The 15,919-nt window shown below is 42.9% G+C and overlaps 1 protein-coding gene across 1 annotated transcript in view; it reads right to left on the bottom strand.

Moving 5' to 3' along the window:
• Positions 1–4,813: 4,813 nt before the first annotated feature.
• The window catches only part of ptch2 (patched 2), a 29,394-nt gene continuing 18,288 nt past the window's right edge, over positions 4,814–15,919 (bottom strand). Inside the window, exons 14-23 of the mRNA XM_046052221.1 lie at positions 15,338–15,725; positions 14,711–15,235; positions 13,960–14,102; positions 13,613–13,793; positions 13,219–13,499; positions 11,581–11,718; positions 10,988–11,130; positions 7,485–7,890; positions 6,806–7,379; positions 4,814–6,620 (exon numbers count right to left, since the gene is read on the bottom strand). Of these exons, the coding sequence (XP_045908177.1) occupies positions 6,586–6,620; positions 6,806–7,379; positions 7,485–7,890; positions 10,988–11,130; positions 11,581–11,718; positions 13,219–13,499; positions 13,613–13,793; positions 13,960–14,102; positions 14,711–15,235; positions 15,338–15,725 (2,814 nt within the window). The 3' untranslated portion in view covers positions 4,814–6,585. The remainder of the gene's footprint in view (positions 6,621–6,805; positions 7,380–7,484; positions 7,891–10,987; positions 11,131–11,580; positions 11,719–13,218; positions 13,500–13,612; positions 13,794–13,959; positions 14,103–14,710; positions 15,236–15,337; positions 15,726–15,919) is intronic.

Genomic DNA, 15,919 nt, shown 5'->3' with positions numbered 1-15,919 from the left:
TTTGTATTAATGTGAGAACAAAAAGCAGTTTCCTTTTGTTCACCCTTTGGGTCATCTCTCTCTGACATCAGATTGTTTTTGTACAGCTCAGTCACAACAAGAAATCAATTCCACAGATTTGTATAATAATGTGATCAAAACTGTTTCACACACACGCACATCAATTAGTCCTGAGAATGCAGATGGTGAATTGGACACATGTTGAGAGTTTCCCAACAGCACACATCATTCATAAAAAAACACATGTGTGGTAGAATATTTCTGAGGTCTTTCACTTACAATATACTCAGGGGAAAAAACAGGGGAACAAGAAGTTCCAAATCCACTCACAAGTTTTTCTTTACACCCAATCCTTTTACATGAAGTTCAGAGGTCAAAATCACCAAACAACACAAGGAGCTGGTTTAGTGACTTTCTGCTGGAAAGGTGCACTCTAAAAACTAATTCAGGGGACCTTCAGTCGTTACTTAAATATATACATTGTTGTGAAATAATAAATCAAGTTCTGAAATACTGTTAGACTTTTTACTTGTAATTGTTATTTTATTGAGCTTGGATGACACACAGATTATGCCTATTGATTCAATATACTATCATGACTTGTCAGAGTTTAACATTTTCAGTTAATCAAAAATTCATTTAATTTTAAGTTCTGTTACCGTAAAATACAATTTGTTGACGTTTAAACGGCCCACAGTTTCCCTCTCTTGCATGTGTGGGCACGTTCAAGGCAGACGAGTGACCACAGGGCCTCAGCTGAAAGTCATTGAAGCGTAATCTGTTGAATGGTAAGTAATTTTATGCTTAATTACACATTTTTGCATTCGCTTAGGATTCTGTTGGTGATAGCCTACTGTAATCAAATACCGAAATCTGGAAGTCCTTACTCTGAAATTTGAGCAGTGTTGATAGTACAGTCTGTGTGCCGAGGTAAAGTTAGCTAGTAGCTGTAGCCTGTCACTGATTGAGTATGCTTAAATGCGGGACTAATAGCTGGCCAGGCAGCCAGGGAAAACATCTTGGCAAGCTAACTTAATATGGGATTACCCATTAGCCACCACTCTGGTTAGCATGTAGGCTAGCTACGTTTATAAACTACAAGTAGCTAGACATGATTAGACTATGATTCAGATGAGAAGAAATACTAAAGATAACTCGCTAACACACAACTTAACTCTTGCAGAGATCAACTTAATTATTAAGTTCATGTTACTTAGAAATGTGTTTTATTGTGGCCAAAAAGCTTCTTGACCTAACTTAAAACATTATGTTGGATCAATTTAAATACTTGCATTCATGTTAACAATTGTTAAGTTCATGTTAATTAGAAATGCGTTTTATTGTGGCCTAAAAGGTAATTCACCATACTCAAAACATTGCTTTGAATTAATGTAATTCTACCAGCAGTCTTAACTTAACAATTCTAGTGGAAAATGTTAACATATTTTTTTTTGCTGACCCAATGTTTAATTTTTTATAGTGTAGATGCTTGAGGCAGTTTTTGGTTAAAGTATGGTCTCCCCATACTCATTACACCTTCCTGTTGTCCCATACTTGAAAAACCTGAATATCCTCTTCCTAACCCAAAAATAAAGAAAAGTCATCCCCATAAAACTGTGAATTTATCTCTCTTTTCTTATCTGATATTCCTCTGTATAATGTCTAATGCCTGTGGGAAACTCAAATATAGTAGAGTTTTGTATGTGGGTGTGTGTAAGTGCGTGTGCCAGCCTGTGTCATCACATTTGTTTTTGATTTTTTCATAAATTTCTTACTGGGACATTTGTCAAGAAAATTAATGGATGCTGTAGAAAGCTTATGTCTTGCCTCGGTGTAATCTTAAGTTAAAATGTTTTATTATTACAACCACATAAAATAGAATAAAAGTTTTTGACCGTAAGTATGCGGTACAGTTGGCAAGACACACCTGAGTAAAGTTCCCTTTTCCAAGTGAGTTCTCCTGTGTTCTCCTATTACACTTTCTCACTACTCTGTTCAAAGCTGCGAATATTAGTCTGAACAGTTGTTTACCTGATTTTCAGCAAATGCATGCTTGGATAGGCTCCAGCACTGCTATGACCCATGACTGGACAGCATGTTTTCATTTTCTTGTCACTGAGCTGTAACATTAAACACAACGTGTGCTCCCAGGATCACTTAGGAAGCAAATTTGATCTTATTAACGTACAACCTGAAAACTAAATCAATCTGGCCAGTAATGTGTACTGCTTTGGGCTGTATGTGACATTAAACACTAAAATAATGAAATTCAACTTTAGCTTGTGTTGAACCACATGGCCAGGTATGAACATTGTGTTGGACTATCTGCTTTTATGTGTGCGAGGTTTGGTTTAGAGGTGGACGTGCATGACAGTAACTTCAAAAGACTGAGGTATCAGATTCAGACGTGGGCTGCTTTGCTTGGGCTGACAAACGAGGAGCTGTTGTGTGAGAAGCGAAGGAATTTACAGCATCTACCTTTCATCTACACAGGTGGGCCTGTGGGTGTGTGTGTGGGAATGTGTGTGTATATTTGTGTATGAGCAGTCAAGAGGGTGTGTGTGTAGTTTGTTTTTTGTGTTATAGTGCACATAGTGTAAGCATAGTAGTGATATATTGTGAATGTGAGCGTGTGAACTTGGGCGTGTGTGCTAATGTGCGTAGGTGTGCGTGCGTGTGTGTCTGAATTCACAATGGTGGAGATTTAGACAGACGAGTCACAACAATGATCCAGGAAGCCAGTGATCCCAGACACTTTCCAGGTGGTTCAGTGCTCCAGTTCTGTGGTTCTCAATGTTCAGTCATTGTTCATGAAGTGGAGACTTTTTAAACACCCTTGTAAAAAAAATTCTAAATAAGAAATAGATTTGTCATTCTAATAAGAAACCTTATCAAACAAGCAGGAATGTGACTGTAAAGTGTGTAAGCCAGGTAAAACATTTTGAAGGATTATTTCCTAAGTCAGGCTTGTTGGTCTTTCAGTAGGTGTCAGGTGACGTACAGGAAGCGGAGCGTAATGAATGCTTGCACAATGAAAACACACCTCAGGCACAATGAACAATAAAACAACATACCATCTTATTCTATCTTGCACTACCATATGTATTTAATGAAATGATTAGAATGATATGTCTCATAATACTCAAGTCAGTAAATGTAATATTTTATTTAACACAAAAAAGTCTTGGCTTCTTGGGGTACTACAATAATCTTGACTTTATGTCATGCTTTCCTATAACTGTTGTGTATATGGTCTCCAGGCTGCATTTAATATAAAACTAACAAAAATCAAGCCTTCATTTGATGTTGCAGTGTTTACCAAAACATTCAAATTTGGTATTTGACAAAAGATATAATAACAGTGGTGCATGGAACTTATCCTGATGCTGGAGATAAAGGAAATGCCACGGGGATCGTAAAGATTTTGGGCAGCATGAATGTCCTCATCTAATTCCATGGTAATCTGCCTATTATTATTACGAGTTATCGAGTGTGTTAACATAATGGCCTGAGGGTGGTGCTAGAGAAAGAGTGTCCAAAATGGAAATTGTTCATCATACGGTGACTATGAACGGCAGCAGCAAAACTGTATAGAAGTGCAGCTATTTGATTTGGAGATAACTTGTCATGGATCAAGGTGTTGGTCAAGGGAAAACATTTTTATTGGAGCACTCGACAAAAGATCAAAGATGTTACCAAAATCTGGAGGATTATCCTCTGAGGACCGTGAAAACCTCTATATCAGTTGTCAAAGGAATATTGCTCTGAAGGGAAGATGTGGATGGATGGACTAACATGACACTGCCGTATCGGGTGTTTGGGTGCTAGTTGGGGGAAATAAGACGCAGGTTCTAGTCTGATTATTAAGCAAGACTTTTTGAATATGTGTGGATCAAGTCCAAGCAGAGACTTGTTGAAACAGCTTGGATAAGAGCTGAATGTCAGATGAAGCCTCATTCATAATATCTACTTGGATATAATTTCAGCAGGTGCTGTTCTGGCACGGATATAGGCCTATCTTTCAATCTTTTGCTGGTGCAGTAATACCTTTAAAATGAAGGCCTATTGTTTGTCACGTGAGCATGATTTGTGATTTGTCCTGTACAACTTCTCTAGAATGGGAATAGTTGTGTTTGTCCCTGATTAATGTGGCTGAGAGATCTTAAAAAGAGCTATTTTCTTAAGGATCTAGCTGATTTCATTGTTCATGATTCTGGCCTTATAATAGATACATGGATACTTCTGGGTTTAAAGTATCAGCAAGCTGAAATCAAACCTTTTGTTTCCCACCTCAACAATGAACTTTGATAATAGTGTAGGCCTATTTACCAGTATATTTAACCAGCAAACACCGTCAGTTTGTAAATTAGCTCGTGTGCATTTGTGATAACAGTAGTGACCCTTTGGCTCTTCGCAGGGTCACAGGCAAACACACGCAAACACACACTCGAAAAGACTGACAAAGACCACAGAAAGATTTTTTCCTTCAATTTATTTTGTTAGTTAAATTTCTATAGCAGGTGAGGGAACATAACGGTCACACAAATGTTTTCTTGAGCATAGTTTTCAGAAGTCACAGTGTTTTAGACATGGACAAGAACATTTTTAAAAATGACAATGAAGAAGAGGGGCCAAGAGGAAACTTAAAAGCAAGGTGTAACAGTGACACAATCCTACACACCTTCTCCTTCATGGTCCCCCTACTGCCCCTTTTGCTCCACCCCCCCAAAAAAGGCCTCTGCTCTAAAGTGTTGTCATCCCCACCCTCCCACAACCCCCCTCCCCCCATCCCAAAATGCAAACAAAACAAAACAAAAACAAACTCTGCAACAAATAGATATATTTATATATAATATATATATTCACTCTTTAAAAATAGAACTTCAGTCTAGATACTAACATCTGTACAAACTACAAAAATAAATTTTTAATATAAATAACTTATATGGCATGACATTAACAATTTTTTGAAATAAACTACAAACCAATGCAGGAGCTCCCCCTTAATCCCCCTGTCCCCTTTTAAACTCCTCTATACTGTCTGACAACACATGCTGGCTGTCTATGGTCTGATCAAACTGTAAATGGTGCTTTGCTCATTTTGCTTAATTATTCACAACTGCACAGTAGCTACTTCACCTTTCTTTCATATTTTCAAAAGAAACCAAAGCTGCCACTTAAAGTATGTAAATATTTGAAAAATAGATCCGCATGTTTTTCCCTGCAATTTTAACCTAGCAGTGATGAGACCAATACTGAACAACAACAATGGAAACTTTGTAAAGCAAATTACATGAAAATCCTAAGAATGAAAAAAATAAATGCAATGTGACATATATGAGGTCTGTATTAGCAAGAAGACTGAGAAATTAGAAAGTGAGTCAGAGCAGGTGGAAGCATTATAAAGTTTGAACCTGTTTACATTATGTAATATTTGCACAGGGTCACAACAGCCTCAACGTGTTACAACCCTAAAGCAGCCAGCAAAGGAAAAAAAGGAGAAAATAATAATGATAATAATAAAATATAATCACTCCCTTTGCATTGGATTTTCGAATTCCCTTTCAAAATAATACAAGAAGGTGAACAACGCAATTGCCAAACACAACGTGACAAATGTGAACTTCACCCACTGTAGAGCTTACAAAAACTGCAGAAGAAAAAAGCATCTTATCACAGCTCCTTCAAGTAGTTTGAACTGCAGAGGATATTGGGACACCCAGACAAAGATTTAACATTAATATGAATTAGCTGCGACTCTGCCAGTATGTTGGCTGACTGATCACATTCAACACTATTCAGACAGATGGGCAGATGATGTGATGACTGATAAACATCAGTCTGCTGTGTCTGGACGAGACAGGTAAAACATATTTACGCCAAAAGCAAGGACATAATACTGAGCTCTAAAAGGGGGCAAATTGAAGGCACAACGGTTACTACTGTTAAGAAAACAGTTTCTGCTGTGTAATTCTCTGCTTTTTTTAACAGTGCACACTGTGACAGAGATGTTCTATAGTTAAAATACAACAGAGAGTGTGTCAGATGCAGACTGTCCCACAGTACAATACTGTGAACAAAGTTATACTAGACTATAACCAGAGGGGGAAGAGGGGGTACTGCATTTTTTAAGGCAAATCACTTAAAATTAAAAGTGTAGCAGCAAAAAAAGAACATACCAATACAAATAGAAATAAAACACTGACACTGAAATGTATGTTCAATAGCCTAATATCTTAATAACATCTCACTTTTTGTGGACACTTTTTACATATAACACATTTCTTATTCTATACACTGTGTGGGGGACAAATAATCTTTTACATCTGAACACAAGAGTATACCCAAGTTATACAGTACTCTTTTAAATAGCTTCCTTCTTTTTTTAGTATTAAAATATATACTCATAGATTTATATAATTCTTAAAACGGCATATTTTTTTCTGAATTTGTCCTTGAAATAAATCCTCTCCTTTTTAAGTACAGTTGATCAGTTCAAGACGTGATGTGACGCCATGGGGGCGTCAAGGTGCTCTGGGAAGCAGCCAGAGCTTCGGAGAGAGAAGGCAGGGCGTGTGAGAGAGTCTAGCAATCTTTGGCTGCCTGCATCCTCAACCCACCTACAGCAGAAAAACAAAGTAAAGAGATGAGCGTTAGACACTTTGACAAACAAAGAGAAATTAAGGCTAGAAAGGCTACGAATTGTTTCATCTCATTGAAAAACAAGTCAAATGTCAACTCTTTATATGCATATTTAGAAGATTACAAGTCAGGTAAAGCTAAGATTGACTGGTTGCTAACTCACCTTGTGTCTTGCAGAGCTGATGCTCTGTCTGGCCCTGTGTTGCTTCCAAGTCTTGGAGCTCTAGAGAGTCTCTCTTACATGAAGAAAAGTTTGTTTTGTCACCACAAGTCCTCTTAGCAGCCTCAAAACAGTCTGACTCAGTGTCCGTGTCAAAACCTTCATGCATGTAGCCTTGGTATGCCGCCCCTGGCAAGGTCGGATGCACAGCTACCGTCACTGAGGCTGTGGCCGTTACCATTGTAACAGGTCCCCCAGTGGAGCTTTGTTGCATCGGCAGGGCAGAATTGCTATTAATATAGCTTGGCCCTTTAGTCCTGTTTGGCTGAGGCCCTCTGCCATTCTGCAGCCTGGGGCCGCTTTGACAAGTCCTACCAGGGAAGTGAGCTCTGTCGCTGGGTAAGTGTTGGCCTTGCTGTGCCTGGAGCCTGTGGAGGCCCTGCTGTTGCTCCCGCTTGTTTCCATCCCAGCATGTAATCTGGGAGCCGAGCGGTGACTGTACGTTGTGGGAAGATTCATTTAACGGTTCTATCCTTCCACCACCGCCCGCTGCATTTTCTCTAAAGGGCTTCACCACCTACAACAAATAAAGTTTCATTGTTTACTTTCAGAAAAACACACATGGATTTGAAGAAAATGTGAACATACCGGAATGGTTTCTCTCTTATATGTGTGGTCGTACCGTAAGCTTAGGGAAGCTGGGGTTCTTGCTGGCTTCCAGCAGTATGTGAGATGTTGCAGGTGGGACGCTGGTGTGCGATGCTATGTACGCGTTCCGGTCACAGTACTTATAATCCTCCTCCCCGATCCCTGAAGTGGTGGTCATCTCCGAGTAATACTCAGAGTCCGATGACTCCGAAAAAGCCTGTTGACGAGGTGACCGTGGGTTATGGTGGCCCGTGTAGTAGCCATGGTGGGTCATTGGTGGGGGCAGTGGGGGTTCAGGGGAAGGCGTGGAAAGGCGGCTGGCATTGTCAACTGGGGTGACCTCAGCCGGCGGCCCCATCATGGACAGGAGGACTGGTAGGAGAACCAAGCCATTCAGCATCCCCAAAACAGTCAGGATGGCCAACACAGCAAAGAAATACCTGAAGGATGGAGAGATGAGGTACATTAGTTTTAATGAACCTAAAAAAGACACAATTAGTGCTAGAAATAACCAGTTTCTGATCAAAACCAGCTGGTCAGCATCCTGTAATGCCTTTTCCCTGTCTGAAACAAGAAGTGAGTTAGTGAGAAATATAGTACGAGAGCAATGAGAGTCACCAAACCTTTCTTGTTAGCAAGTAGCAGCTGCTAATTGTTAACTCAGTTGGATTTTAGTTGGGGTCAGGCAATACCAAAGCACCTCTGTGTTTACACTACAGGTCTGCCTGATCCTTCTCTTCTGCCATGCATCAGCTAGATTGCCCACACACCCACACCCACACATGCATTGGAAATTGCATATACATGTGTACCTACTCACAATCACACAGAGCCAGAACCATTTAATCTTATTTTCATTTGCATCTTAAGGTTTTTAGGGATTTGCCAAAGTTCATATGGATTTAGATCATTTACCAATTTTAACACTTTTCACTTACACTTTTCTTTTAATGTGACAAAATAAGGGGTGAAGGCTACAGTGATCTGATGTTTTATGTGGACAAGAACACATATATGCATGCACAGCTCCAAACACACACACACATTGTTGGCACATGAGGAAGGGAAGTAGCTCAGGGGTAGAAGTCAGGGAAAGCCCAGTGTTTGTGTATCAAAGAGGAGGTGGGGGGAGGGAGGGGGCAAATCTGATTCCCCGCTCAGTCCAACTAAAACATGCTTTGATGCCACTGCTGCTGCTACAAGACTTTCTCTCGCTCTGTTTTTCACTCACGCTGTATGCGCGTTTTTCTGTGTGTGCGTGCATCTCAGTGGAGCTCTGAGGAGGCCAGGGGTGGAGGCAGGCCACAAGAAAGAGCTCCACAAGAAAATTAGAGAGGACTCCACTTAAACACTAACAGAAAGCAGAAACAGAGAGACAGTGAGATGCTAACCACCAGTCAGACTTAAAGAGGTAATAGAAAGAGAGAGGAAAAAAATGATTGTTGGAATGAAGAAAAAACAGCCAACAAGGAAAGGGATAATAGCTGCATAGTGTTCTGGAAACATGCTCCTGCTCTGAATGGACTACTACAGTGATTACTGCTACTACTTCACTTCAGAAAGGTCACTCTTCAGGAAGGAGTTCATGGTTTGCATGTTGGGTGTGATTTCACAGTCCTTAATCATATTCATATCTCTGTCATATTTTCCCCCTTTTAGCCGCCGTCCTTGCTTTCTAACCTGTATCAGAAGTATAATGCATGTCATCCTAACCTATCCTCTGCTCAAACCAGGACTGTCTTTAAACCACACGCGGATATTTAATCCGCATGCTTTATTGAATTAAAGCACATTCACATGCAGATGCATGCGAAATCACAAATATGTCATCATGGGGTTTATGGCGTAGCATTGGCCTCCACTTCTAAGCTCACTTGCTTAGTTTACTCCCAAACTACACTCCAGCTTCTTTACGTGGTGAAATAAAGAAGCTGGAGTGAGACAGAAAGAAAGAGAGTGAGACATTGGTGGGACCTCCAACAGTGTCTCACTGTTAGGAATTCTGTTGTTTATATAAACTGTAATCTTTTCCATTTGTTGTCAGGGCCTGGGGAGTCGTGTGTGTATGTGTGTGTGAGAAAGAGAGCGTAAGTGTTTACATGCCTGTACATATGTGCATTTCTCCTTGTGTGTGCCTGTGTGCATGCATTCTACGTGAGTGAGAGTGAGAGAGGACCCTGAGCAGAGCTGAATTAGGCTTGCTGTTTATTCAGAGCATTACAAGACCAGGAGATGTTTACAGCAGTATATTTATGCTACTCCCCAACTAGCCAGTTCTGGCTTGCCCCATTCACCCGACCACAGCTACAGCTACAGCTAAACAAGACCTCCAACAGAGATACTAGACCCTTTCTGTCTCTCCTTCTCACCCTGTCCTTTGAAAGGTGATCTCTCACAAGAAGAAAAACACGATGCTCTCTGTGACTTTCTTCTTCCCAAATCGTTCTGCCTATTTATTCTCAATTTCTCTCTCTTTCTACATATTCACACCTCTTTATCTATCCAATCCAACACTGTGGAGGATCCGTTCATCCGTTCATCTACCCACCCACCAGGAACTCATATTCTTGCGAGGAAGCCACCCTCAGAGTACTTCTCCTCCTCTCTCTGCCTCTGTCTCTGTTTCTGCAGAAAAACTGTGCTTTTTTATGTCATGGAGGCCTGTAGCAGTCTGTGAGCTCAAGGTTGTGGTTTCGGGTTTGGGCCTGGACCACATTCGGTTGAAAAACATCGAGCTATTCGCCTTTTTTCCACTCTGACCATAAAACAGTGGTAGCAAACACATGCACACACGAGTACACACATTTTACATGCACTCACACACACACACACACACACACACATACATACATACATGCAGAGGGGAGCGATGACTGTTGGTGGGCTTGACTGGCTGACCAGTTCAAATTTAGCTCCACTTTTTATTATGGCACTCAACATGGAGGGAAAGAATGCCAAACGGATGATAGGAATTTTTACAGATTCCCTCTTGTATGTGTTTGTGTGTGCGAGAGAGAGAGAGAAAGAGAGAGAGAGAGAGAGAGAGAGAGAGAGAGAGAGGCATCACCCAGTGGGTAGCAGAACACTTCCATGTTTACGAGCAGCTGCTGCACACCCTTGATGTTTTTCCCATTTGTTGTACTCTGAGGTTGAGGAGACGGATGTGTATTCGCCCAGAGTGACAGAACCAGGTGCATATTTGTCACTGCGTGTGTGCATAAATAGGGGTATAACATTTCCACCTGTATGCAGCCCTGACACCCCACAAGGCTTCCTCCCATCCCCTTGAGGCTAGACAACTGGTTCCACACATATAGATACACACACACACACACACACACACACACACACACCAATGGGGCAAAGCAAAACACTGCTTCTTCACCCTCCACGCCCTGTGGAGGGTGTATACACCGTTGGTGTGTGAGTGAGCACTGTCCCTCTCTCACACGTAAGCACAAAGTCAGCACACCTTGTCAAATGCACGTACGTCGCCACACACACATACACAGATGCAGACAAAAAACAGCGTCTCACCTCATGATGAAGTCAAACTCTGACCCAGCCAGCATGAGAACGCCCAGCAGCGTGGAGATCGCTCCATCAACCACCGGGGCAAACATGTGCTCCAGAGCCACTGCGGAGCGCTTGTTTCTGTTGCCAATCGCTGTCAGGAAGCCCTGTGGCGCAGGGGGAGAGGAGAAATGAGTTGGAAATCTTGCCGAATTTCTGCATTTGGTTTAGTTGAGGATCACGAGTTTCCTAGTAAATGTTTAATCACATTTATTTTACCTTAATCACTTTCCATTTCAGGCATTAAGCCACAAGAGCTTTGCACTGATTTTAAAACAACCCTAAACATTTGGAAAATGCAGCTTAATGCTTTTATAAAATGTCAATTACAAATCCTTGAAGAAAAATTACATCTAATTAATAATTAAAAAAACACTATTACTGGATCTTCCACATAGAACTATCAGCACCCTTGTGGTCACATATGTAGTAGGTATTTAACATTCAGACCAAAGTATCAGGTTTCAAGTAAAGTAGGTGTTTAATTGTAGGAGCTCAGTCCCCCTAACAGTTAATCCATGTGTGTGCTTGCATTGTGCGACTGAGTCTCGACTTACCAGTGCGATGTGAACAGTGAACTCCACTCCGATGCCCACAGAGGCAATCAAGATAACCACAGGGATGGCACTCAGCTTGATGCCAATTAGACCCATGATGCCAAACAACTCCACCGTCATCATGGCCAAGATAAACACCTGGAAAGAAGGCGTGGAAAGAAAGTGTTACAAACAAAACCATTTTGCCTATTTGGGAAACAGTCAGATGAAGAAGAAACAAGCGAGTAAATTAAATAAAACAAAAATAAAAGCATGCAAACAATGAAAGTGAATATGTCCTTCCTTAGTGACTGAGTTGAGCCCTTTTGCCTCTTCACCCCACACAATCTTTGACCCTGTGCTCAGGATCTCAAATGGCATCAAATTACCCACCCTGAGGCTAATACCTTCCTCCCTCCTTCCTTCTCTTTTTCTTCCTTCCCAGAGGTGGTTGAAATGATTGACAGCGCCAGCGAGTGTGGCCACAACCATAACACCCGTATTCAAACATACATCTGTCTCTGTTTGTGGAAAACAAATGCTCTTGTTCTTAACTAGATACCAGCCTGTTTGCTTATTTTATTGTTTCCGATATTTTAAAGCAACATCTAAAGCAGTGTTTCACTTTCACTAATGTCGTAATAGTAAACGTGTGATGTTACTGTGAACCGCAATACAAACAGCAACAACAGGTCTTAAAAGACGAGGAGGAGCAAACGATTCCTGGCCAACAGGAGCTTTTGATCCCAGCAGGGGCTCCGAGCTGGGGCACGGTTAAATTGGAAATGATAAAAGCCGTTTTACTGCTCGACCACATACAGGCTGGGTGAAACCCCTTACCAGGGGGCTGATGCTTGGAAATTCAACATGCATGTAGCTGTGCCTCTTTCTCTTTTTGAGGAGATTGTGCTGTGTTGCTGTCTCAATCAGTACTACTTAAATGAAACACATTCCAACTGAAACTGGCACTGTTGTTGTGCTACACTTCAGCCCCCCCCCCCAATGGTCGGGGATATGTGGATTTGTGTGTGGGTCTGGGGGGCCCTTAAAGACCACCGGTCCCACCAGCTTGTGTGTGAAATGTTTTCCAACTGCTGAACACTTAGGCTGTCTCCTTTTCTCTCTCTCTCTCTCTCTCTCTCTCTCTCTCTCTCTCTCTCACACACACACACACACACACACACATGTGCCTGATGGATGGGCTGAGCAGGCCAAGGTCGCAACTCGGCAGATCTGTCCTGTCCCCAAGTCTCTCCCTCTCCCTCTGACAAAAGCAGCGAGGGAGTTGGAGGTAGAGGCTTCAGGAGGGCAAAGCCTTTCTTGCTCCTTTGCATTTCCTTTTCTAAGGCCGGCCCAGCCTACATTAGAATGACAAAGATCCCTGTGTGTGTGTGTGTGTGTGTGTGTGAGTGTGTGTGTGTGTACTGGCCCTCTGCAGAGAAAAAGGGGCCCCCTAGACAGCGTTATTGAGCTGTGTTGAGAAGGGTGAGAAGAAAGTGAGAGGAAGGATAGAGGGAGAAAGGGGCTAATGATGTTGTTGAGGTAGCATGAGGTGGAAAATGTAAGACAGAAACAGGCAAGGGTGGAAAAGAAGAGCAATAGGAAGGAGGAGGAAGAGGAGGGCATGATGACGAGTTGTAGGGCAAATGGATTGCTTACAATGATGCCGGCAGTCCAGGGGTTGAGCAGGAGAATCGCACAGACCAGGAAGGTGCAGGCCAGCACCACGCTGATCGCCAGAAGGAACCAGTGTCTGAGGCCAATATACTGCTCCCAGAACAGGAAGGGGTATCCATTAGGGTAGTTGTACACACCCTTGCGGCTAAACTCATCACAGATGGCCCGCACACTCTCGATGGCCTCCACAAAGTCGCTGGCCTGGCGAAGGCCGTTCAGGTAGAAGGGGAACTGGGCAAACTCCAGGGGCTCTGCAGCTGGGACTAAAATAGAGGATGAGAAGAAAGGTGAGATTTGAGATCAGATCATTTGCTGTTGGTGCTGCAAGGCATTTTCTGACATATCCACAAAAATAATGCTTTTAACATTTACTTACTGCGCAGATTCTCCCCTGTAGTGTCATACTTGTCGTGAATCCACTCACGAGGATGGGGGTAGAAGTTGGCCTGGGAGGCAGCATAGCCCAGGGGATCGTTGCTGACCCAGACTGTCAGGTAAATGTAAAACACCTCCGGGAGGATCAAACCCTCTGCATCCACCAGCCGACGAGAGGTCAGCTGGATAAAAGTGATTCAAAAATGTGGATTTAATGGCCACTCGTGTACTGAGTTTTGGTCAGAAAAAATGGATAAAAAGACAGGTGATAATGTAGTTGTCCACAATGCCACACACACACTGTTATAGGAATGACATGTGGATTCAAGCATTTTTTCGTGGACATACCTGGCTGTAGTTAAAAGGCTCTTTCTTGGAGCCGGTCTGGATGAGGAGCTTGTACGCCAGAGCTCCGTCCTCTGTGCCATTACGATAGCTGTCAGAGGTAATCCTGCCTGCCTGCCAGTCAGCATCAAAAGCAGCCTGAAGACCTGCGTGGGAGGTAAAACACACACAGAAAGGAAAAAGAAAGAAGAAACGATTATTGTGTTTATCGCTTATAAATATTATGATTCATATTATGATGAAATTACAGGCGCCTTCCTGCGTGTCTCTGACATGTGGGTAATGATGTTGAAAATGTGAAATATCAAGTTTCCTTTTCCATCTTTTTTTTCAGCTGGCTCTGATTGACCTGTTAGTTATCACTTCCTCTTGACTGGGCCTCTGACACTCTAGCCTGAGGACACACACACACACACACACACACACACACACACACACATACACACACACATGCAAAGATAACCTATGACAACAACCCGTCTACTGCACCACCCCAAAGCCCAGGTGGATGGGGGCTTGACTGAACTTTCGCTCACCCTTTTGCACATTCTCACCCTTGCACACACACAGACACACACAGACACACACACATATTCACTACTGTCCTTCGTAAAAAAAAAAAGTAGACCTGAATAAACCTGTTGCATCCGCCACCAAATTCTGACATCAATATCAAAAACCCTCAGGGGAACATGGAGCAACTAATTACCTGACTCACTCAAAGAAATAACATTACTCAAGCCTGAATTCTTACCTCTAAGCCAGTCCTGGAAGTAGTGCAGCCACATGCGGGGCAGTTTGTCGTTGCTGTCTCTGACCACGTATTTAACAGAGTTGAAGGCATTGTGCAGCTGGACCAACAGCCTCTGTGACCGGGCGTAATCAAATCTGTCCATGGTCACCAGGTACATGTTGTAGAAGGAAAAGTACTTGAACTGGGCGTCAATGAAATCATATTCCTTGGTGTCGCGTGGCACAATGTCGGTTAAGTAGAGGCCGTCGTGCACCATTGTGGTCCCATACAGGCTGAGTCCCAGGAGGCCCAGAAAGAGAACCACCACGATGGCTTTGCTTTTGGGCTTGAGGAGCAGAGGGGCGTATTTCTCCCTGGCGAAGTTGGACAGGTTCCAGTGTAGGAAAGGGAGTGGGACGCACTCCTTTCCCGATTTGGAATCCTCTACCTGGGCTAGGAGGTCCCGTGTGGAGCTGGAGGTAGGGGTGAAGAGCTGGGAGCCATAGGGGTCCGGCACAGAGGTGGTGGTAGGGGAAGGTGTGATGGCTAGGGGAAGGAAATTTGGTATCATGATTTATTTAACTGACTTTAGAGAGTGCTTTGTACATAATAACAGAATTATCAGAAGCTTATTTTAGCTTAATTTACCTTGAGGCTGTGAAGTGGGGCAGATGATGATGGATTGCGGGCTGGTGGAGATCTGTGAGGTAGGTGGTAGGATGGTGACGATATGCTGGCCTGCTGCGTCACACTGCGTGAATGCCTGCACTGTGGTGGTGATTTGGGTGCTGGTGGTGATTGTTGATCCCGACGTGTACTGGTGTGTGTGCGCCGTTGCCGTCGTAGGCGTGGGCGGCTGCTCCCCAGCGTCTGACAGCTCGTGCGGAGAGAGGTGAATGACTCGGTCGGAGCAGGGGCTGTACAGGCAGCAGAGGATATCCAAACGCTTGTCCTCGCGCCGGTGGAGGTCCAAACTGAGGATGGCAGGGAAGATGAGCAGCACCATGGCGAAGTTAAACACAACCACAATGGCCGCCTAGGGAGAGAAAAAAAATTGAAAAACAAAGTGAGAAAAGACAGAGAACAGTATGTGAAATTACAGACAGCCTACCCCAGCTGGGGAGAGTCAAGGCTCCTTCTTTTTTTATTATAGTATCTCAGACCACAGCCCAAAAAGTAAAGAAAAGGTTTACTTTAAATCACCAGCCAGGAATAGTAAGTGAGCCAGAA

Source organism: Micropterus dolomieu, linkage group LG06 (assembly GCF_021292245.1).
Source record: "Micropterus dolomieu isolate WLL.071019.BEF.003 ecotype Adirondacks linkage group LG06, ASM2129224v1, whole genome shotgun sequence".
Taxonomy (NCBI): Eukaryota; Metazoa; Chordata; class Actinopteri; order Centrarchiformes; family Centrarchidae; genus Micropterus; species Micropterus dolomieu.
Note: the sequence above shows the minus strand (reverse complement) of the source record. Positions and strands in the feature narration are given on the sequence as shown.